At 53.9% G+C, this 24599-nt stretch overlaps 1 protein-coding gene across 1 annotated transcript in view; it reads right to left on the reverse strand.

Annotated features, from left to right (window-relative positions):
- LOC107544540 (heparan sulfate glucosamine 3-O-sulfotransferase 3B1) overlaps positions 1 to 22751 on the reverse strand; it is a 38894-nt gene extending 16143 nt beyond the window's left edge. Inside the window, exon 1 of the mRNA XM_087825837.1 lies at positions 21817 to 22751. Within this exon, the coding sequence (XP_087681963.1) occupies positions 21817 to 22370 (554 nt within the window). The 5' untranslated portion in view covers positions 22371 to 22751. The remainder of the gene's footprint in view (positions 1 to 21816) is intronic.
- Positions 22752 to 24599: the final 1848 nt, after the last annotated feature.

The raw sequence follows: 24599 nt of genomic DNA on the forward strand, positions 1-24599 counted from the left end.
TATCTCGCACTCCTTTGTCATCAGTACTTACTTCTTCCCAGTTGGCTTGACCTAGTGTTTGAAGCTGACCAAAAGGTGTCATGAGAAAATAGGCGACACGACAATGCCAATGGAAACCCCAAGGACATCCATCAGAGTCCCCCCTCTCAAACCCTTTTTGGAATTCTCAGCTTGGGAAGTAATGGGAGCTTCTCAGAGTCTACTTTCAGCAGGAGAAAAGCGAGACTAACTTCCCCAAATTATCATCCATTCATTGTATGGTCAACTATTTTTTATAAAAACAATGCATTTGCAACAGAGTAGTACTCGCCTTGTGTATTTCATTTCCAAAGATAGAAGAGATGGAAAGTGTTGGGGGCTGAAGCGATGGCAGAATGCTCTGTTATTTTTTTAGGACATCCGTCGTTATTTCTTACATGCTCTGAGAACTCTTTGGTAGGTGATGCTACCTTACTGGAGAGTCTTAAAATTTCCAGCAAGTCTTCTGTGCTTAGACAAAGCATTCCCTCCCCACCCCACAACTCCCAAGGGAGCAAAACTGTAAGCACCAAGGAGATCAAATAACTAAATGCTTAATGAGAGAGCTGCTAAGAATTACAAGTGAGATTAGCCTTTTACCCTGCATTAGCCCAAATGAAAAACTAACCCTGTAACTACTTTTAAGCCTAATGACTATTTCTAAGAACAAAGCGTTTGGCTGAAATGTATTATCTTCTACATTTTGTTCTGTATCTGTTTGCACTGTGAATTTAAAATATTTTTGTCTTCGAAAGAAATACAAGAAAAACAGCAAAACACCACTCATAGGAAGCACTTAAAAACATTTGCCGAATGAAGGCATAAATGAGTGAATGAAAGGGAATGCGTGAGCAATGCATAAAGCTAATGACCAGGGATCACAGTGCAACAGCAAAGAAAATTGGGGGCAACCTGGAACAATAAATTGCCTTTTGGGCCAGCTTTGAAAATGGTGATGATCTCAGTACCCCGACGCCCAAATGAGTTAATTCTAGAGCAACATTCATGTCTCATCACACCCATTACATTAAGTGACACAATTACATTAAGAGGCCCTACCCATAAAGAAGGTCTCGAACTGGAATTCAGAGCTAAAGCAAAGAACAAGCATGGCTAAGACCAGTGTTTCTCATTTCTCCTGTGGGCCAGCAGCAAGCTGTGGCACCTCACTCATGAAGCTTGACTGCCCCACCTCTGGTGGCAGGTAACAAACCACTTTCCTTATTCACACTAATAAGTGCTTGCAGTTAATAATAATGAGAAAATGACTTTAATTAGCTGATTTATATTAATTGTTATTTTACTTATTACTTTGCTTTAATTATTATTAAACTTTATCTGCATTCACAGGCATCTGTCAAGCGATGATGGGGTAAGATACCCCGATGCCTCGCTCGTAGGGAGCGAGGGGAAAGCTGACTAGAAGTGTGGATGGCATCTTTAGCACGGATCACCACGGACTCGGCGCCACGGCAGGTCTGTATCGGCACAGGGATAATTCTTGCCCTCCGGGACACCGTGTATTTAGGAAGAAATTCCGCACGCGGGAAGTTTACCAATAGATATCGTATACTTGGTTCAACATGAGCCGTGTGGAGCAGAAGCACCCAGGAGCTGTGTCCTTTGAGTCAACGGAAGCTTCCATGAGCGAGTCTCAAGGGTAGGTGGCAATGAAGGCGTCAAGGACAAAATGTACCTCAGGTTATGAATAGAAGGCAGTGACTGAGCCACTTAGCCAGGGCTGGAGTTTTGTTTGTTTGTTTAGGAATGGTGGGCAATATTGGGAAGGTTGGCAAACAGGCTGGGGTTGCCCTCCATCTACAGCGCCCAGCCCTCCGCCCGCTGCTTCCCCAGACACCGTTCCAAAAGCAAAGCCTACAGGCCACACCCTCACCGCCTCTCCTAACGCTGAGCGTGCCGTTCGAGGGAATTCTCAGTTCCCACCACTGCACCCAGCTCTGCGTCGCCCCAGCTGTGGACAAGGTCCTGCAACTGCCCAAATGGGTCATGGCGTTCCCTGCCCCCCTTCCCTTCTCCTAGAACATTCTTCCAGCCCTTCTCCGTCTAATAGATTTCTATGACACTCATCCCTTTCTCACTCTGGGTTAGCAGTCCTCGCTCCCATCTCGTGCAAGAGCGCGCACACACGCACGCACACACAGAGTTAGCACCACCTTTATCTATCCGCTGTTACAGCTCTAGGAGGCTTTGAGGACTGGATTGGGTCTCATTTGCATTGTGGCAAAAATAAATGATTGTTGGATGAATGAAGGGTGAACAAATAAATGGAGCAAGACAGGATTTGAATTTGATCTCAGAGGCAATGAGAAGCCACATCGGAATGGAAGCGAGAGGCATGAAAATGTATTAGGAGCGGGGGAGCCACTGCTTCCCAGCCCCACAGACAAAACAGATTTGGCTTTTAGCTGATTATAAACTTCCTGAGCCTACCGAAGACTGACCCAAGAAAATACACAGAAATTTTACTAGGTGTTTCTAGCGGAAACCCGTGCACTGTGGAAAGCAGACCTCGCTGGATCTCTGACTCTAGCCTTTTACTGCCTTTGAGATATTTTGGAACTCTGTAAATTATAGATAATGTAGCAATGCAATAAAATTCTTGACCACAGGCACTGGAATAAGTGCTTCTGGGTGGAGGCTCTGTAGCTCTGGCTCTCCACCTCCCATCTCGAGCTTCCTGCCTATTTTTATCTTCATCTCAATATTGTTTTATTCCAAGTAAACTTGCATTCTTTTGACTTCTCCTTTGAACCAATGGTTCTCTCATTAATGACGAGTGAAATGAAACCCTTCACGTGATCCTTAAGGAAATTCATTCCTCATCATTATATCTGTGTGAGAGTCATAATTTTACCTTTTGTTTTTAGAAAACGATTTTGTACCAAAAAGGCTGGATAGCCTTGCGTCTCCTGGAAGGGTGCTCCCCATGCCAGGGGCGTGGCCCCAGCACCTCTCTCTGCGAGCCCGGCCCCTGGACCAAGCAGTTGTGCTCTCACAGCGAGTCCTGCGATGTGTAACTGAGGTCGGCCTTTTGGTGGCGGCTGCCAGGAAGCTGAGGATCCTGGCCGGCCAGCTGAGAGCCATTTCTCAGGCCAACTCCTGGCTCCGCTTTACGGTTCCACTATTCATTCTCGCCTTTGACACTCACATTTGATGTATTTGTGGCCCTTCAGATAGCATTTAAAAACCACCCTAGGTACCTTTTCAAAAAGGTGGATACAAAATCAGTGCCATTCTGGAGATGTGACCTGGAGGGGGAGTAGGAGTGGCTATGACAGACAGCTCATTTCAAAAACACTTTGAAGGAAGGAAAAAAGCACCGCTGGTAACAGGTTAGATGGGAGGAAAGAAGAACAAGGACCAGCTTCAGTTTCTAAGCCCAGGTGATTGTGGGCATGACACTACCAGTGGTCTGAAATCAGCCCCGTAAACTGTAGCTTCCCACGGTGTTCAGGGTGGAGGTCAGCGGTAGAGTTTAGGTGCCCATCCAAAAGATGTCAGAAACAAATGAAGATTGAGGTTTTTCTGTCCCTGAGTGTAAACAGAAACAGGGGGAAGAGGAGCACCTGATCCTAGGTGAGAAAAGGTTCCCAGGACTGGAAAACCTATCCCGGTGAGCCTGGGTAAGGGTGCGAGGTGGGGGGGTGGCAGTGGGAGGCCATCAGAGGCGGGGTGCCCAGGAGAATGGCTGCCTCTCCTGGAGATGCTCAAAGATGTTCAGCCGCATTCTCCATTCACTGACAAAGCCAAATAAAGACCTTAAGCTGCTACTTCCCCAAATGAGTCCACTCCCAAGTCCTGGAGCTGGGAACACATAGCCCTAAGCCCCTGAGCAAAAAGCCTCTAAAGGAGAGGGCAAGGGGTGCCTCTCCGCTGCCCCATGAGCACATTGGGGACATCAGCTCAGACCCCGGAGTGACAGTTTTCCTGGGCGTGCTGAATGCACAGATTCAACAGTAGCTTGGAGGCCAGCAGGACCACCAGGTAACACATTGAGGCATGGAATCAATGGCTATTGAAATGCTGTAGAGCTGGTGTCCCTGTGAATCCACCAGGAATTCCGAGATTTCTCTCTACGAGATGAATACGAGATGAATACGTGTCTGTCCAAGGAAAGACCCCTTCCCCGGGCCCCCTCTTTCTCTGATGAGAGACAGTTCTCTTCATATTCAGAACAGAAATGGGTTTGTTAAATATCATAATAGACTGATACCCTCGCCGACTACAAACAGGCATGAAATCCCCAGAGCAGGATTTAGGGACTGTGGGAAGTCTGAGAAGAGGGGGGACCCCTCGATGCAGCTGACCGGCGCACAGCCCGGCTGCACTCGGCCCCACCAGGCACCGGGCTGTCCTGGCCTGAAGCCTGGCGAGATGGCTCCTCAGGAGGTCGGAGCAGAGCAGACAGGCCTTCTCCATCCACAGAGGGGAAAGCATCACAAGGAGGCCCCACGAGCTTTGCTCACCTCCAGAGGCCTTGCCTGAGCTACAAACAGGACGTGGCACTACGCTGGGAAACACTGAGTGAGCCGGCATAGTAACCGGTCTGCCTGGGGCCTTGTGAGGCCACCAAGCCACTGCCCACCAGTACTCCAAGTCAGCGCAACAGAAAGAGGTCTGCCTCTGGCAAAGAATCAATGGGCTTTGTCATATCGAAAGGTGGTTCTCTCTCTTCCTTGGCCGTAAGGAGGTCGACTCTAAGGCCCTCCCAGCACTTTATCCACGAGAAAGTGCTGAGCACCCAGGATCTCGCTGGCTCACTGTAACAACCGCCTCGAGGGGTATTTGCTCCATTTTAACGGTGGGGAGAGTGAGGTTGAGAGAGGTTAGCTGGAACTGCCCCAAATCAAATGTGAGGCCATGGCAGAGCAGGGACTCGGACTCCAGAACGTTCAACGGAGTCTCATGTTCATCCTGTTTCTCAACACCTGTAAGAACCTCAGAGATCCACATTCTCCAATACAATAGCCCTCCCACCAGCCCACCCTTACCACCGCCTCCTTCCCAGGGAAAATTTCACCTTCTCTCCCTTCTGACAATAAAAATAAAAAGATTTGGTTTTAATTAATTTGGAGAACTATATGGGGTATAATTACATTGAAATAAACATACTTTATAAATTTCATATAAACATGTAAACGTGCGTATAGAGAAAGATTAGTTTAGAACATGGGAACTAAATCTCTGGTCTTCATTCCAGGAACTCATCTTCCACCCAGCCCTGCGGAAACAAACGATCGCAAGACAGAAATAATCAGGTTAGCCCTCCACCCACAGCCCTAGTTCCTCTGTCACTATCCCTACTGTGTGCACGCTTCAGCCCTCATTGTCTCCACCGTGCCAGTCTCCTGCAACAGGAAGCACCTGCCCCCAGCCCCAGGGCCCATGTTACAGACCAGCCTTGCTCAACTCGGCAGGCCCAGCGCGAACCTGCTGGTGACACACATCCAGCTGGAGTGAAGGACTCAGACCTTTTCATCATGTGCATACAGGTATCGTGGGCAGACAGCTGACAGGCGGCTGCCCCTCAGCTCTCCCTCTTCCCTCTAAATCAGCCAGGTGTGCAAAAGGAAGAGAGAGCTGGTTTTCCATTTGCAGAGGCCAGGAGTCACAGCTCAATCCATCTTTGGAAGAGGGGAGATTCATGGAGGTGCCAGGCTGAACAAGCCTCCACCAAGGAACAAACAGGCTGATAGATTGGCACTGCGAAGCCACTGAGCCGAGCCCCAAGAATCAATCCTACAGGCTGCCTCCTCTTCTAGCTCATTAACTGTTTGAGATTACCATCAGCGGGAGTAGCCTCGCAGCTGGAAATTAAATTAGCCTGGCTGTAGACCAGGAACGCAGGGTGGAAAGTATCTGATGAGCAGTCCTGGGGAAAAAGTGCACACCCTCCCAAGAGCCGTCCTCTGGTCCTCCACACTGGTCCCTTCTTGGCCGTTTCTCTTCTGCACAAGGAGGAAGAGCAAGGGGAGGGATGCATGCACACACACACACACACACACACACGCCCTCCCTGCGAATGGTCTGCACAGAGGCATAAGCCCCAGTAAGAAGGGCAGCAGGCACTAATTGCACATTCAGAGCAGGTGGGTGCCTGCAAAGCCACCGCTTAATTACCAGGTTGGGCATTTTGGCACTGGCAGCCTGCCCTGCTCAGCTTCTAAGAATGCTGAAACGAGCGTCCACGGGGCTGTTCCTTGTTGTAGGTCCGAAGAGCTGAGAAGTGGAATTTCTAATTACATGGCTTTAGGCTTTACCCTAATGAAAGGCTCCGTCCAGGCAAGCAAAAAGCAATCGGCTTGGAGGACGCGGGCCCGGAACACATCCTGAGAGGCTCTCCAGCACTTGCCTTTTTTTCTGGGTGGTATCTTTTCTGATCACCAGCAAAAGCAATTCCTGTTTAACGCTATTCAACGGCATCTTGTAAATCCCACTTCCAAGCTGAAGTACTTGAGAGGAAAAAAGGTGCAGGATAAACTGCTACCCTCCGAAGTCATGATGTCAAGGCTCACTCACAAAACACACCAGTCCCCCGGATGCTGTCCGGCCTCGCCTGCATTTCTCTGCTGGCCCTTCCCGGCACCCACCATGCTGCTCCGTGCAAACCTCCTTGCCTTGCCACCTGTATTCCCTCTGCCAGGAAGACCCCTTTCCCCACCTGTCTTCACATGAACTCCTACTCATCTACCAAAACCTTGCTTGGGCCCTGGCCGGCTAGGCTCAGTGCTTAGAGCATCGGCCTGCAGACCAAAGGGTCTCAGGTTCGATTCCCCGTCAAGCTGGGAATGCAGGTTCAACCCCTGGCCCCAGTTGGGGCACCTGTGGGAGGCAAGCAATCGATGTGTCTCTCCCAAGTCGATATTTCTCTCTATCTCCTCTCTCCTTTCCTCTCTCTCCTTCCCCCTCTGTCCATTCTCTCTGTAAATCAATGGGAAAAAATATATATATATATACACACATATATATCCTCAAGTGAGGATTAAAAAAAATTAAAACCTGAGTGTCACCTCCTCTTTGAAGCCTTCCCAGGGGAGACTTCCCAGACATTTAATCACTCCTTCCTCCGCAGCATCTCTGCCTTGAACTCCCTCTGTTGTGTGCCATGCCCTGTGTACTCAGCCATCTCAACCCTGCCTTCACTCTCACGCCCTGGAGCCAATCTCCACAAAGCAGTCAGAGCCCCACTGGTCTCCCTTCACAGAAGAACACACAGGACTGCCTCTCTGCCCCACTCCTTTGAGGTCTTTATTTCGGTCACAGTGTCATCATCTCGCAGACCTCCACATATCCCTCTCTTCCTCAGGCTCCTGCTCAACATCGCCTCTTTAACAAGACCTCCTACCTAATACAGTCCTTTTCTCCCGTGACCCTCTCCCCTGTAACTCCCTATCCCTCCCTCTGTTTTACTTCTAGTCATGACTCCATCACTGGGTGAGGCCTTCTATTTGTCATAGTTTACTTGTTTATTTGTTTCCTGCCCATCTCGCTAGTAGTATATGAACAACATGAGGGCAGGATCAGTGCTAATAAAATAGGCAATGATATTTGTGAAATGAATAAATCTTTGCATCCACAGAGCCTGGCACAGGATATATGCTTGATAAATTAATAAAATCAATATGAAGCCACGAGAAACAACACTGATACCAGTGGACATCCTAATACAGGGGACACCAAGAGCTAAACGAAATCAACTAGATTTCTGTCCAGAGCTCTGTCCCTGTTGCTGAATTCCAATGGACATTATCATCTCCAAGGTCCCTAATGCCCGTTTCCTCCTGACTGTTTTCTCAATACACTCCACTGAGTAGAGAGAAGCTAAATAATTTTACAATCAAAGCAAAACAGCACCAAATCCAAATGCAAATGTAAATGACAAGCAACCAGCAGCTGGAAAATGCTTTATGGGGCTCACCTGTTAAAACATGAGTGGGGCCGACCTTCAGGACCTAAACCCACCGCTGACTTTGACTGGTCCACTCACTTGGAAGTATCTTTACCTGAAGCCAACACCACAGCTGTCTGCTAGTGCTGGGTCCACACCCTGAGCTCCTGGGACCTACGACCTCTTTGCCACACCTGGGGGCTGAGCAACCACAGAGGACACATACCAATAGCTGACGTGCCTCTGTGCCTCCCATCCCCCAAACTGACACCCCAGAGGACACCATTTGGTAAGGTGAGCTGGCCTTGATCAAGGTCCTGAGAATGAATGAACACTTAGGTCTGGAGGAGGCTGGCACGTGTGCTCCTGGCAAATGCTCTTTTACAGAACACAGGAAGCGCCACGAGCCTTTCCTGTGCTTCTCTTCCCAGCTGGGTCAGGACGAAAACACAACCCTGAAAATAACTGTGACTGACTGGACGTCTCACCAGAGGAGACAGATGGGGAGGAGACGGGCCAGCGCACAGGGCATGCCCTGCTCTGGGGCTGCCCCCAACCGGGAGCCCCTGGCTCTTCTCTCCTGAGCCCAACACCTCTTAGCCTCTTGTCTCTTCTGAAAAGAAATGGGCTCTGGAGCAGGCTGATGCGGTTCTCAGCCAGATTTTGGCAATGAGAGTGATCACTGTAACATGCTTTCGTGGAAGGATCCCCACATGGAACTGAGCTGAGTTCCTCCACGGCGAGCAGTGGGAAGAAACTAGCTCGCTTCGGGAAACTGGCGACCATGAACCAAACGTGGTTTCCCTCTACTGGCTCCAGGTTCTGAGACAGAGGGGAAGGTCTTCCCTACCTTCCCCAGCTGGGCCGGAAGAAGATGGTCACACAGGGTCCCCTCTCCACCTTGCTTCCTCTGCTTGCTCAGAAGCCCCTCCTGAGGAACAGCAGGGTTCCTCCCCCAGCGGTGGGGAGGGGGGCGGTTAGGAGAGGAGGAGGCTGGCAGGGGCCAGCCTGCAGGCTTCGGCCATCTGAGTCTTTGTGGCATTGGGCTGGGAAGCCGGTGTTTGGAGCCTAGTGGGGAGTTGGGGAAGAATGGCTCTCTCCTCCAAAACTTCAAAGCCCAGAGGGACAGTCTGTGACCTTTGGGATATTATCCAAGTTACCCAAAGAGGCGGCAGGGAGAGGGTGGCGTGGGTTCTGTGATGAGGGAGGAAGAGTGTCCTCCCTTCTTGTGAGCCCATCGGGACAAATGCTCATTCTGGAACCCTGAGAGCCACATACAAATCACCCAGCAGGGCTGTGTCGTACATCTTAGAAAACCACCTACACATTTTCTTGCTTTCTCTAGCTTAAAACACCAAATTATTTCATTTTTTCTCTCAAAAATACATGGAAAGAATTCAAATCCATAATTCATGTAAAGTCTGTGAATTCCTTTGGTATAAGAGGCAGTACTGGCCCAAAAAACTGCCTTCAGACAGTGAGATGAAGGCCATGCCCTCCACCTAACACTGCACCTGAGCTGGCCTCCTCCGGGCCCACCTTCTCTTAATCCCAATACTTCCTCTCCACCAACCCCCGTGCTCTGCCCTGCATCTCTCTAGGCTCTTCCCACAGTGCTGTCCTGAACACCTTTATTTGCTTTCTGGGACAATCGGCTGACAAACTCCTACCCATACTTCAAAGCCTCCCCTTCGAGCCCCCTTCTCTCGGCTCCCACAGCATTTCTTGCTTTGTTCTATATTATTTCTCACCATGGCCCCTTGACCAAGATAACGATCTCCTTAAGGCTTCTAATAACTGCTTAACGTCTTATTTCCCCAAGTGCTTTCATACCCTTTGACCCATTCCAGGTGTTCCACAACGACTGGTAGATGAAATCAAGTCATGAATGAATGAATGGCAGACTCTACATTATCCCCTGGGCAGTGCCAACTGGATGCTCTGGTCATGACTTGGCGATAAGGCTGCATCGTTACTGCCTTTCACAAGGCCCACAGAAAGAGAGGGTGAGTATTAAATATCCCATTAAAAGATCTGTAACTTTATAGGAAGGGAAGTGTGATAAGAAAGAAAAGCTAGTCAGGTACGCACAGTACAGGACCCCACTCTGGTGTGAAACTCTTCCCCTCCAGACCCTGTGAAACGCCCTGGCCAACCCTGCCCTGCAAGTGGGGGCTCAGGGCAGGTGAGGGGCCATCGAAACAGGTGTTAGAATTTCGCCAAATATGAGGAGTCCACGGTAAGTGTATCAGGATATAATAAGATCATTATAGCCAGTTTGGAGTGCTCGGAAGGGAAACCCAGATACTCCTGTAACTTAAGTTTTGTACAAATAGGTAAATGAATCCCCTATCTCTGTAAAAGGTTCCACTCAGCCTCCTTTCCCAGCGACACCTAATCCAAAAGTTTCCTTCGTTTCCGGTGCTGTGTGACTAAAGGACACTTTAAGTGTTGCCCCTTGGCCCCAGGCACAAAAAAGGAAAGCGTGTGTTTAAAGAAATAAGGTGATGGTGTTGGTGTGCGGCTCAAGGCAGCGGCTGTCTGGACGCGGGGAACAGTCGCATGGGTGCTGCGATGAACCCGCACAGACCGGGGGCTCCGCCGGGGGGGGGGGGGGGACGACAAAGCTTCGCCCTCTCCAGCGCACCAGACATCCTGCTCTGTAAACAGCTTGCAGACGCAGCTCTCACCTTTGCACAGGCACCCTTCTGGGGGGAAGGCTGAACCGGCAATTAGCCTGCCTGGGGCCCCCTCCCAGGGCCTGCTGCACGCCCGGGCCTGCAGCCCCTCGGCCTGGCGCCCACCCCGACTTCTCCCTCTACTCCTTTTGCGCAATCACCCAGGCCCAGGGGGTGCGACACAGCGGGTCCGAGATGATGTCTCAGGCCTGCTCCACGGCCTTGGGACAGAGGGAGCACAGGGCCGGGGTCAAGTCTTCCACCGCAAGGCGCCTTGGCGACTGCTCAGCTGCGTGCCCACGCGGGCATCTGGGCGAACACGGTCCCCCAGGGATCAGCAGGTGCTGAATGAAAAGGGATTTTGTTCTCAAGGGGCAACTTTAACAAATTAAGCAGGTTCTTTTGCCTTGTTTTGAGCTATAGCACTTCTCGGGGCCTTTATCATGCTAACACGGAACCATTTATTTATTTATTTTTTACAAATCACGTATTAATTTTTTTAGAACTTTTTGTTCACTGAAGAAACTTGAGACTGTGCTTCTCAAGGTGTGGCCTGCAGACTACCTGCAGACTGTCTTCAGGGGGATAAATAAAAGCCCGGGAGTAAGCGTTTAAAGCTACCATAAGGAATTTGACATCGTTCCAACATCCAAGGCTCTGATCAATGAGCTCACTAGTCAGAGTACAGATGAGTGTGGGTGTTGCAAACTTGGTGGCAGGGGGCATAGGGCACGGTGTATGTCCTAGTCACCCGCAGGAGGACAACACGTGGTGGGGGCGGAATGTGGTTCTGTACCAGTTTGCCGAGCACCAATCTAGGAGGCACTGATGGGCATCTCCACTGTACACCTGAGAATGTTGACACCAAAGAGATAAAGTGACCTGCTCAAACCCACAGGTCAGATTTTTAAGTAAAATATGATGTCTGAGATTTTCTTCAAATAATACAGAAAAGAGAGAACACAAAACTTCTAAGAAATGATGGGAGGAAGTCTTGGGAAAAGCAGAAATAGGGCCATGTTGAGAAGCAGTTAAGAGAGTGGTAATCTTAGAGATGCTGGATGTTGCCAGAGTTTCTCCCTGTGTGGAGGGAGGTCTATGAACCAGTGCTTAAAAGCAAAGGATGCCACTCAGAAGGGCCAACGTACACTGTGTGGCCTGGCCTGGGTAAGGGTGACCTGCAGGGCTAAGTTGCAGAGTAAGGGCCAAGTTGTTGGGCAAAGATACAACTCGGAGTAGGCCAGTTGTGCTCTATGACAAGATCTCCTGCACGACTGCTCCGGGTGGTACAAAACAGGGTGTCTCCACAGGGTGGGGCAAGGGTGTTTAGGAGTCACCTAACTCAGCCACGAGCCACCGGTGGGTGAGTGCTGAGGGTTTCAGTGTGACCCTGAGATCTGGGCAGCATAGGCGTGGTGGGCGGCTTCAAGGAACAGGTGAGAGAGAAGAGGTGGGCTGGCAGATGAGGAAATGGAAGGAGGCATTGATCGCCAAGGGGACGTCAGATATACAGATCTTACTGTTGGAGCGAGTGCAACAGCGATGATGCCAGAGATAGGTTGGTGCATGGATGGCACACATGAAGGCTGCACCATCAATACAGATGTCATAGCAACAGAGGGGGCTGAGACCAAGTGTGGGGAACTAAAGGAAAGGACAGAAAACAAGAAAAAATATAATCTTGGGAATACTTTTATGCTGAGTTGTGGAGTTAGAAGGGCCCTCGGGGAGGTATTAGGTTCAAGAGGCTGAGCACCTGTAGATACAGCTGTATGACTGACTGACTCCAGGCAACCCCTGGGAGCTTCCCTTGGCTGCTCTGCAAAAGGGGAGAAGTCACCCAGAAAAGACCACTGCTGAGATGACATAAGCAGCGCCCACTAGTCTGCACACGGCAGGCCCTCACTCATCTACTGCATCATAGAGTAACTGGGACCCCCTCTCCCTCATCTTACCTCCTTAGCTCTCTTTGGAAGCTCCTGGAAAAGTAAAATACAGTCACATTTCTTATGTGTACATTTTATCATTGTATCATATGCTTCCTCTTCTCCTTCAAATGGTCATTAGATTTATTAGTGATTCAGCAGGACTAATGATTTTTTTTTAATTAGTGCTTAAATTGCTTTGAGACCTCTTTGAGCCTGTAGATTTTAGTTCACTGACTAAAACAGGCCCCTGAAGGACAAGATCATGACTCTTGTACTTCCTTAGCACCTCAAGCGCTGCCTGGCAGAGCACATGATACAAGTGCTCACACAGGGCAAGTTTAGGACAGTGAAACTGTCCTTTATGAGACCATAGTGATGGATATTGGCCATTATAGATTGTCAAAAGCAGTAACATGCAACATCAAGAGTGAACCTTAATGCAAACTATAGACTTTAAATGATAAGGACAGGGCACCGTAAGTTTATGGGTGGTAACAAATGTTACACTCTGATCCTGCATGTGATAGTGGGGGAGGCTGTGCATATGTGAGGCAGGGCCTATATGGGAGCTGTGAGGCCTGTCGTCCCATATGGGAGTTCTGTATTCTCACTCAATTTTGCTGTGAACTTAAAACAACTCTAAAAAATAAAGTCTATATATTTTAAAGAGTAAGTGCTAATAAATCTTTTTAGATAAGAGAAAAAACAGGTCAACGTGATTTATAAAAATGTATTATTCACTGACTATAGGAAAACAACTTGAAACGGTCACCTTTCGCTTCCTCCATTAAGCATTTCAGGTCAATGACAGAGTAATGACCAGCTTCCCTACCTTACTCTCTCCCCCCTCCCACACCCACACCCACTCACTGGCTTGGGTCTTCTGTAAAAAGCTCTTGGCTGGGAACAGGATGTTTACTTTTTGTGTATCTGTGTTAACTGGCAGCATAGCATATGCTAAGTGCCTGGAGACTCTGAAACAGACAGGAGGGCACCAGGGACCCAATGAACAGCACACATCAGAGGAATGGCTGGCTGAACCAGGGTGAGTCTGCAGCCAGACACAAGGAGGGGGGAGGAGCCCCCTTTCAGCTAGGGAAGGTACCAGGAGCAGGGGGACCTGGCGGTGAATCACTGTTCTCTAATTGTTGGCTCAGCGTGTCGTCTCCTGGGGGAGACTGCTTTAATGGCTGTGTGGCCCAAACCCTGCATTGCTGCAACATCTCCTCCGGCCGTAGGCAGTGTCCTGTGTGAGCTTCCTGCCCTTTTAATACAGGCCATCGCCTGCACCTCTGCAAAACCTTCCAGAAAGCAAGACTGCCTCGTGCAAATCAACAGCAGAATTAATTCTCAGTGCGACCTGTGAATCCCATCCCCACTGGAGGCATTTTTCAGGCTGTCCTTCCTCCTTGACAGGACTAGAGAAGGGGGAGCTGGTCAGTACCCAGAGAAGGCTTCCTGCAGGCTGGGGGAGCAGGAAGGGGCTTCCAGGAGGGGGCAGCTGCAAACTGTGGGCCAGGGGCTGAGGGGAGGAGGGCCCAGGGGAGTGTGTGCCCTGGAAGGGCCCTTGGAGTGCAGACTAGAGGTGCCGGGAGGAGAAATGGCCCCTGAGTCTCAGCGCAGCGGAGATTCCAGAATCGGAAGGGAACCTGAGTCCTCACTGCCCTGCCCCACAGAAGCAAACTTGCAGAGGAGACACCTCCCCGCCACAGGGCAGGGGCATCAGTGCAGGGGGCTCAGAAAAGACGGGGGAAAGGAAGGGAGGGAGCACGACAGACCAGCCTGTGCGCTCGGCTCCGAGCCCACTCAGCTCGGCCCACGGCCGAGGGGCAGCGGGGAAATCCGCTCGGCCCGGAGACAGCGCCGGCTCCGCCCGCCCCTCTGGGCGGGGCTACCGCGCAGACGGGACACCATTGGCTTACCGGCAGCCGCGGGGCCAATCAGTGAAGGCCAGGGCCCGCCGGCCCCGCCCACTGGGAGCGCGGGCCGCTACCCCGGGCTCAGCCCAACAGGTGAGGCCCGGCGCGCGGCTGGCGCTGGTCACGTGGCTGCGGCCGGCGACCCGCGCACCCGGGCGGCCCCGCCCCCAGCGCGAGGAAGCTGCACCGGCTGTGACCCGGGCGCGCGGGGACCTGAGGCAGCGACCCCACGCGACCCGGGGCTGTGCTGCTGGTCCCCGAGGCCGGCCGGCCGCGGAGCCATTTTCTCTGTCGCCTCCACAATGAAAGGTGCAGGCGAGCGCCCGTCCCGCTGCCGCGAGCGGCGGCCACGTGGCGCCGGCCGAGGCCCGCCGGGGCCATGTCGGACACTCCGTCGCCACCCCTCTTCCCGTCAGTAAATCAGGGCCAGGCGGGAAGGGCCAGCCCCTCCTGCCTCCCTTCCCGGTGCCCCCTCTCCATTCGCTCCCCACGCCTCGCGTTGCCCAGCCGATCTTCCAGCATTTCAGGGCCCCCGAAGCACGTGGGGCCGCGCGGGGGGCGGGGCGGGGGCGGGGAGCAGGCGCGTCCTGCGCCGTGGGCCCCCACGTGGCCCGGCGACCGCGCGTGGGGCCGCGCAGGCCCCGGCCGAGGGGGTTTGGGGTGCCGAGCTGGCGTCAAGCAGTCAGCGCGGTGTTAACCCGGCGCCCTGCTTTAACACGGCTGCTGTGGCAGGAGGAACGTTTTGTTCCCAGAGCTCACGCGCGGTAACTGACGTATCGGCCGGGCGGCAGCGGCTCCGGCGGCGCGGGCAGCGCGCATCCTTCCGACGCCGCGGGCCTGCGGACACTGCCCAGCAGCAGCCTCCTTCACAGACGCTTTGCTATTTAAACAGGTTTCACCCACGGCACACATTTTTTTAATGACCCAGGAACTTACGCTATTTTTAATATATTTGAAGTCACAGAAGTGGGGCATTTAAAGGGAGAATTAGCCCGGCCGGGCGTGGCTCAGCGGTTGAGCGTCGACCTGGGATCCAGCGCTCAGGGTGCGATTCCCGGTCGGGGCACATGCCCGGGTTGTGGGCTGCAGCCGATCAATGACTCTCTCATCACTGATGTTTCTGTCTCTCTCTCCCTCTCCTTTCCTCTCTCTGAAATCAATAAAGATATATTTAAAAAATAATAAAGGGAGAATTAAAAATAGACATAACAGTAAATTACTATCACTCTTATCTAGGGACAAAGAAAATTAACGGGGCGTTTTATTCGCATTGGCAGTACTTTAACACAGAGCCTCTTGGCTGCGATGAAAATCATTTATTTTCACGTTATTCAGCTGGTAATCGCTCCTCGCATCCTCAACTTCTCCCCAAATCTAAAATCAGAAAGAAAAATCAATACACACGAACACGAGTTTTTCCTGTTGCTAGTTTTATCTCGGTACTGTTTCTCAGAAGGCCATGGGAGTTCTAGCAGGTAATGTTTAAGATACTTTGAAAAGTTTCATGCTCTGCTTACAAGTAGTTTTCAACGATACCGAATCTCCTTTCTTTTCGGTCCTGGGACATGGTTTCACTGGAGGTAGGCAGCATATTGCATTCATGACCCTTGAAAACGTGCCGCGTACTCGGGGAATTCACTTTGCTGGGGCTCCTGACTCCCCACAGCCAGATGCCATGCCCCTGACTGTCGGGACTCACAGGCTGGTACACCACAGGGACGGCAGCACCCTCTTTGGAAACTAACTCTATTCACAGCAAAAGAAATGTTCATTATGCTCTGCCTTTAAAGTGGACATTTTGTGCTTCTGTCAATCCACTTAATTTCCATGTTCATAGACTGAGAACATAAAGTATTCAGAAACGCCTGACAGAAAGCAGCAGACAGGCCGTCCAGTCAAGTAGCATTTCAGCCCCAGCTTTAAATAGATGCCGCTTCCCTGATTCATCGCCGGAGCTGACTGCTGGGTTTGTTTTTGAAGTTCCTGGTGCACTTTCAAATTCTAAATAATTTCAGTGATTCTAAGGGTCATCTTATATAATCAGAAAACCCCATGTCCCACATGCTTTAAACAAAAAGGTAAATCAGCACACATATTTGGAATGAGGTTGTGTGACATAATTGATTTTTCAAATTAACTAAAAGGTTTTCTTCAGACAAAGATAAAACGCCAAACTAGAAAAACAGAAGCTGTGGCACAGGCCACATTAAAATTTCAAATGACAAAACTTTAGCTGGAAATGTCTTTTTATAAATCCTAGTCGATATTAAATTGTAAATTTTCAATAATCGGGCTCCATTAAAAAGGCAAAATCTATCCCAGTCAGCTCAGTCAAAGTGTAGTATTCTATTTTAATAAATGTTTTTTAAAACATGGGCACAAACTAGTTTTTAGAAACCTGTTCAATAACAACACATCATTTGGAAGATAAGCGTAATTTAAATTCATACATTTCATCACTTTATTTATTTAGAATAAATAGGTTGCTATTAAAATTTGACTATTAACTGAGAGCATCTGGGAAAACAATTATGATTAGGTTAATTTATGTTATATTTTCCCCTCAACTTGTAAAAGATTAATCAACCATTTTATGGTCTAATTTAGGTGCCTAATTAAAAACAGAGTTCAACACATGCTACACCATCTTGCTAATAAATCTTGACAGCTTTGTAACATGACGGTTCGTATTTCAAATTGTTGCATATAAATGGAGAATTCTGATCTTCACCCAGGAGCTTGAAGTGAGTTACATTCTTGGTTTAAGCTCCAGGACTGAGAAAGTACAATTACTTCAAAAAGGATTATCCCCAATCAGATCTTATCTCAAATACCCCTTAGTGAAGACAGAAACAGTCTGCCACCAACTTTTCAGAAACAGACTAGGAAAATAGGGGAGAAATTAGGCTTCTCAGCATTTACAAAATTAAAAATGTAGGAAAAGTTGCTACTTTCAGCTACTAGTTTTCAGGAGGGAGACTTTCTGAAGTTACTGGGTTTCAAAATCGTATTCTAAGGAAATGTGCTCCAAGTTTGAGTTACACTTGTCTTCTAGTTAAGTACGTTTCCGGCCTCGGCCTGGGGCACCGCGCTTCTTTTAAATGATTAAGTTCATCTGGAGAAGTTCTGGAGCATCTCCTTTAACCCCGAGTCCTTCACACCTCCCAGCCTTAGAGCGGGCCAAGGAAAGAGAATGAATCTATTCTCAGTGGGGACTTTTGCTGTTTTCTCAGCCTTTATACTTGAGGGATGTTTTTGTCATTTTAATGACTCCTTTGACTCTAACTGTCCAGTCTGGGCGGAGAAAGAAACTGCCCTAGTGATGTGATTATCCTCACTCTAGTCAGAAAACAGCTTTGGTCACAGCGACTAGCCTGTTCTGGAGCTGATACTGTTTTTAAAGTGAATGACAAAGTGAGCAGCCCACACTGAGGTCACCGAGTACTGGAAAAGGCAAGCTCTTTTAAAGCAAACCCAGGTTTGAACGCATCGTATATCACGGACATCATGTTTTTGGTCACTTAAGCAAGGGAGCATGGCACAGAGTGACCTCTGGGGCAGGACTGCCTGGGCTAGTAGTATTTCGCTTTGCCACTTTCTAGCTGGGACGCCTTGGGCAAGTTGCTTAACCTCTCTGTGCCTGCGTTTTTTCATCCACAAAAGTACCTGCTTCATAGGATTGTAATACGGATTAAATTCGCTAATCCTGTGACATTTGAAACAGTACCTGGCACGTTGGGAAAACATTCAGGGATGTTAGCTAACAACATTTTAAAACACACATACACACCCACACCCACACTTCATTTTTTTGACGTGGCCACATTATTTGTGTCAGGTTATTTTGTACAACCCAAAATGGAAGGAACAGTCAAGGTGGGGAATGAGTTTTTGTTCTGGAAGGTCTAAGATGTATTTCTCTGTAAAATTAATTAATCACACTATTTGGCTAACTTAATTCCCAAACTGAAGATCATTAAAATTTGTGAAAATCTACCAAACTTACACCAGATCAGAAAGAGACTTATTAAAGAATGCACCCATTTAGGTTTAAATCAGTATTCGGAGCCGAAACGTACATACAGGGTGCGCGCCCCCCCGGCCTGGCCCAGGCGAGGCGCTTCCCCAACAGCGTGGCAACCTGGGCGGGGGAGGCGGCTCCCAGGGGCCGCCGGCGTCCTCCACGTGGAGCTCGCCGCACGCGGCGCTCGGGAGGCCGGCTGGGGAAAGGGAGCTGGAGAACCACCTGGACCCGCACACCCGAGGCTCAGCCCCAGGCTGAAACGCACAGGTTCCCGGCAGACGGGCCGCGGGAACCCCCGAGGTTTATTTTTGCAGCCGACAGGGCAGCGGCGGGAAAGCTGCCGCGCTCCGGCCCACGGCAGGGTCAGCCCGCGTCGCTTCCACGAGGGCTCCATCCCACCACGGGCCCTCGGGTTCGGGCCGACCGCGTTTCTTAGGCCACGGGGAAGGGACTGCAATCGGTGTCCGAGGCTTCGCGCAAACCCGCGCAGGCCCAGGGCTGCCGGTTAGGCCGCCGGCCGGGCGCGCACCAGCCGCCTGAGCCCAGGGAGGGCTCGCACAGGCCGAGCCAAGATCTTCCTCCGGCGAATCACGACGCTGACACGCGGGTTCAACCGCCCACGCCCATAGGGTTTTAATGCCTTCAAAATGTCTAAATGCTTTCAAAATGTCTCCCCTCTCCCCTACTTTCTAGCCAGGAAGACGTGTTTTACCCACGTGCCTGGACGGCAGCCCCCCTGGTTACTACTGCTCGGGCTCCCTCCACTCTGCCGGAGGCGGCCCGCGGGGAGACGCGGGGACGCGCCCCGGCCCGGCGAGCGTCGGACCCGTCCCGGGGGCGCCTCCCCCGGCGCGAGGGGCTCCCCGGCTCGGCATCTGCGCTAACGCGCCCGGGCCGGACGTCTCCTCCCGAGTAGTCCAAGTTAAAACGGCCGCTTTCAAAATAATTGTTAAGCCTACACTTTTGCCCAGACACCCAGAATATTCTTCATTAGTTAAAATATGTTAATTAAACAGCATTTAAAATAGGGGGGGGTTTCCCTTAAAAGTCCCCGCTAACCCAGGGGCGCCGCGCGGGGCTGCGGCAGCCGGGAGGCCGCGCTGGGGGAGCCGCGGGCTCGCAGTTTGCTCCTCCCGCGCGGCCGGGGGCGCCGCCTCGGGCCCTGCGCCTCGGAGCCTCGCCAGCCCCGCTCAGCAGTTCAGGGAGGCGGCTGGGGAGGCTGAGGAGCTTCCCGCCTCCGGCGTCCGGGCCCCGCGCCCGCCGCCCCGCACGGCCGCCGGCTGCGGAGCCCGGCGCCGGTCCCGCCCCGGCCTCCGGGCTGCGCGCTGCGCCGCGGGCGCGCGGCGAGGGTTTGCAGAGCGACTCGGTTCTTTAGCGCAGGTTTTTGAGTCAATCCAGAGGAACGCGGCAGGTGGAGGGCAGCAGCCTCAGACTGCGGGGATTTCCACAGCCTGCCCCGGGTGCTTTAAACGCCGCCAGGCGTGGAAGAGTCAGGTAGTTCCCTGCCAGCTCCTCCCAGCCCGGGCCCGTACTTCTGATCTCAGAAAACTTCGGGCTGCCTCCGGCCTCGGGGGGGGGGGGGGGGTCCATCCGGAGGGGCGCGGGTGGTCGCCCGCCACCCGGCCCCGGGATCGGCGTCCCAGGAGGGGTGGTGGTAGAAGTAACAGCAACACTACAATCGACGACAATAGCTAACAATTAGAGAGGCCCCGCGCGCCAGCCCGGCACCTGCCCGCGCGGCACCCCGCCTCCCAGCCCCGCACGACCCCCTGCACCTCGGGGAGCACCGAGCCTCGGCCCCACAGCGACCGGCCAGCGCCAGGACGCGAGTCCAGGTGTCCGGCTGCAGAGGCCCCATTCTTAAAAGCCGGTGTCCACGACCCGGGGACGGTGGGAAGGGCGACTGTCACGGCTGGATAAGCCTCGGGACTTGGGCAACTGCTGACAATAAAAACATCAAGGGCAAAAGGGAGGGGGGAGGGCGAGGGCGAGGCTGGGAACCGACCGGCTTTAATCCGCTGGTCAGCCCGCTTTTATCTTCTCCCCTCTGCTGGGGCCTGAAGGGGGGCTGGGCGCAGGGAGTGAAGTTCGGTTCGACTCTCCCCTTTGGTTTTCCGAAGTCCCGAGACTCTGGGAGGCTCTTAGGGCCTAGAGGGGTGCCGGGGAGACGACTTGCTGGCGAAGGGCGGGGTGCGGAGAGGATAGTTGGCGAAGAGGTTTCCGAAGGCGGGAGTCTGGACCCTCGGCTCGCCCGCGCTTCACGGGAAGCTCGACCGACCCAACCTCTCCAAAAACAGGCAGCCGAGGACGCGCTGGGCAGAGGTCGTGGTTACAACCCTGGGGACCGCTGTCCCTTTGGAACTGGACCCACAACCCGACTCGAGAACTGAGTTTCCGGAAACCTGACCTCCGGCCAACTCACATTCCTTAATCAATGGCCCCCCAATATTCTTTGCGCCCCAACGTGTAAAGGGCCCGCGGAGACACGCGTTCCTGCTCTGGGTCTCCCAACACCCAAGCCGGGGAGGCGGAAACGGGCGGGCCGCGCCCGGGGCGCCGGAATGCCTTGCCCTCCGCGCGCCGCGGGGCCGCTGCAGTGCGCGCCTTTGCCCGACAGGGACCAGCACCGCTCCACGATCCGCCAGCCTCGCGCCCGCCGCCCGCTCGCCCGCCAGGCGGAGGCGCCGGCCACCCTCCCAGCCCCAGCTGCTCTCCAGCGAAGCGAGCTTGACCCTCTTTGGGTTGGGGTTCCAGCAAAAGTAGGACTGTAACAAAAACGTGACCAGACTCCCCGCGGCCTGAGCAGGACACCGTCACTCCCACCCCACATCCCCATCTGGGGAGCAGAAGCTGTTCTGTAAGCTGGTCTAGGGCGGAGACCTGGGGCGGCGGGGCGCGGAACGTCCCGGGCTCCGAGAACAAAATACGAGCAGCACTGAATGGATTCCTTTGGGACACGGCCACGGTTGGAGGTGTGCGTGCTTCCCTGAGCGCCATCTCAGTCGCTGTGCCCCCTGTTTGCGGAGAGCTCTCCTGATTATTTCTTGTCGTGGGTCCCTGCCAGAGCTCCTCGAGAAGTTTCTACGGGTTGTGGCAATAGCTCCCCGCCCCCCGCCCCCCCCCCCCAACACTCGGTACCGCGCTGGGGCGGGATTCTGGGCACCTCGGGCCAGCGCCGAGCATTTGTTCCCTGCCCCTCCCCGCCCGCGGCGGTCCAAGGCTTTACCCCTGTCACTTCCCCGGCACAAGCCACACCTCCCTCCCTCTCCCGTTCTGGGTAGCAGCTGGTGCCTCTGCCCCTGGCCCTGGCCCTGGCCCTGGCCCCGACGGGGAAACTCACCGGTACCAGGCGAGGCCCTTGTCGTAGCTGCGGTCGAAGAAGTGGGGCTCGGCGCCCACGGCGCGCACGTCGGGGTGCACGCGCAGGAACTCGAGCAGCGCCCGCGTGCCGCCCTTCTTCACGCCGATGATGATGGCCTGCGGCAGCTGCTTGCTCCCGGACCCACTGAAGAAGGTGGAGATGGGGCTGGGGGAGTCCGGCGCCTCGGGATTCTGCTCCTCTTCGCTCGCGGCGCCCTCGGCCCTCTCCTCGCCCGCAGCCCACGGGGTGGTTGGTGCCGCCTGGAAGGGCAACCTGGGGAAAGCCCCGTCGGGACCGTCGGCCGGGGCTGGCGGGTCGTGGTCGGCGCGGGACCCCGAGCCCAGCAGCAGCAGTCCGGGCGCGGCGCCGCACGAGTCGGCGCACGAGTACAGGAACATGTAGAGCCAGATGCAAAGCATGGCGAAGAGCAGCGCGAGCTTCCTCCTCACCGGCGGCGGGGGCGCCTGCGGCTGCGGCCGAAGCCCGCTGGGGACATGGAGGCAGGGTCGGCTGCCGCTCAGGCGCTGCCCCATGCGCTGCCCGCGGGCGCGGCGAGGGGCATGGCTCAGCACATGGCGCTGGTCCCGCCGGAGCCGCGAGCGCGGAGATGGTTCCTCGGCCCTCGCGACGCCAGGTGGTTGGGTTTATTGCACCCGTGCGCCCGGGGCCACCGCTGCTGCTCCTGCTGCTCTTCTCCAGGTGGCGGCGGCAGCTGTAGCGGCCGCGGCGTTTGACATGTTGCCCAGGAGGAGCCGCAACTGGAACGAAAGTCGGGTGGCGGCAACCGCTGGCCTGAGGACGCTCCTGCGGCGCGACGCCCCTCTCTGGGCAGGGGAACGCTGCGCTCCGGCGCCTGGCCCCTCGGGACCGCGCGCACGGCCGCCTCCGCGCTGCCCCGCGAGCTGGCCCGAGCGCAGCCCCGGCACTTCCTCGCGGAGGCTGCGGAGGAGAACTGCGCAGGAAGAGTCGCAGACGGGGAGGAGTGGGCGGGCCCGGCCGCCCGGAGTGACGGCTCGCTCCACTTACCAGAAGCCGGGACCACCCTGCAGGTACTCCCGCCTCGCCCAGGGCTCAGCGGCCAACCGGCTCCCGGAACGTGGGGGTGTGGAAAGGGTTTGGGGCGGAGGAGAGTTGTCGGGGGTTTCTATTGGCTCAGGGGCCAGGAGGGCGGAGCCAGGGGCTGGTGACAGGAGCAGATGGAAGGAGGGATGCTGGCCTGACCCCGCGCCGGAGGAGGGCAGACCCCACCGAGTGGTGCGCTGGGGCGCCCGCGCGCACTTCCGCGCCCGCTCCCCGGGGCCAGTCTTGGCTGTAGCTGCCCCTGTGCCGGGCCTCGAGCCGCACCCAGATGCTCTCGGGGGGCTCGTGATGCGCGTGTCGTGAGCGGCGGGAGAGAGGGGCTTGCAGAAGCGATAGTCGGGCGGGACGTGCGTGCTGCTCCCGAAGATCCAGGGACGGGGGGGGGGGGGGGGCTGGTTTAGGAAGTTCAAGTGGGAAATTGCTGTCAACTCTTTTAAAAAATGTCTTCCTAATCCTTTGCCAGGAGTTGATCTCTCTAGCTCCGCGGGTTAGCTGCGATGGGTACAAACTGTCCTCAGGAAAAAGCTTCCCCTGTCCCCCAAAGTGCTGGAGGAAGATGGGGGTGAAGGGGGAGGGGGAAATTACCTGGGAGATAAGTGTTTCCTGGTGGAAAGTGAGTGTGAAGGTCACGTGCAGAAAGTTTTGTCCGGACACGAGTGTGTTGGGGACGTTAAGTGGGACAAAGTGTCCAGCCCTCCCTCTTCCCTGAGAAAATAATAAAGACGACGTTCGCCTCCGTTTAGAAGACAGTTTGGTTTGATGACCTGTTACACCGATCATTAAGGGCTGTTTTTTCCTCACCAAGTTTTAAGTCAAAACTTTAAAAATCGACCACTGAGTTGCATTTATTTCACAAAGTCCACTCGAAGCCGCCCTCCCGCGTCTCTCCTGGAAAAATACCCTCCTGGGGAGGGGCGCGGAGGAGCCCTCGCCGCCGCCCGGGACGCGGGGCGCGGGGAGCAGCACCCCGAGGCGTCCTTGCCCAGGTCCGGCAATCCCGAGGCGCCGGATGCTCAAGGTCGCCCCGGTGCTGTCGGGAAAGTTGTAGATGCCGGCGGCCTGGCCCGGCCGCGCGCTGCTCCCGGGCACGACGTGCCTTCCGACGCCGCCCCCGGGCTGCAACCGGGCCTGAGTGTCGCCCACGAGGCGACTCCCCGAGAGCCGCCTCCCACGTGGCATTTGCCCGTCCCCGCCGGCCTGAGCCCGGGCCGCTCACCCCGCCGTCCGCGCTGGCCTCCGGCCGCCAGCCCCGCGCACTCGCTGTTTTCTGAGTGGATGTTCCCACGAGCCCCAGGTCCCGACCCTCCCGCCAGCCAGCAGGCCGCTAGCACCTCGGGCTCGAGCGCGCGGGACGGGGCGGGGACGCGGGCGGCCCGGAGCCGGCGGCCAGCGCGAGGGGCGCGCGCCCCGCGGTGCCCGGAGCCACCTCTTTGTAGCTATTTTCCTACAGACCCGCCGAGGGAGAAACAAGCTGGATAAAGGATTTTCCTCCCGTTTCTATTCGCAGAGGGAATTTCTTTCCAGTCTTTCTTTCCCCCTGTCGCTGGGATGTTGTTTGTTCTTTGTTAGAAGGAATTTACCCCCCCCTTTGTGTGTTTGTATGTATGTGTGTGTATGTGTTTGTGTGTATGTGTATGTGTGTGTATTTATGTGTATGTGTGTGTTTCTGTGTGTTTCTGTGT

Source organism: Miniopterus natalensis, chromosome 17, assembly GCF_054644295.1.
Source record: "Miniopterus natalensis isolate mMinNat1 chromosome 17, mMinNat1.hap1, whole genome shotgun sequence".
Taxonomy (NCBI): domain Eukaryota; kingdom Metazoa; phylum Chordata; class Mammalia; order Chiroptera; family Miniopteridae; genus Miniopterus; species Miniopterus natalensis.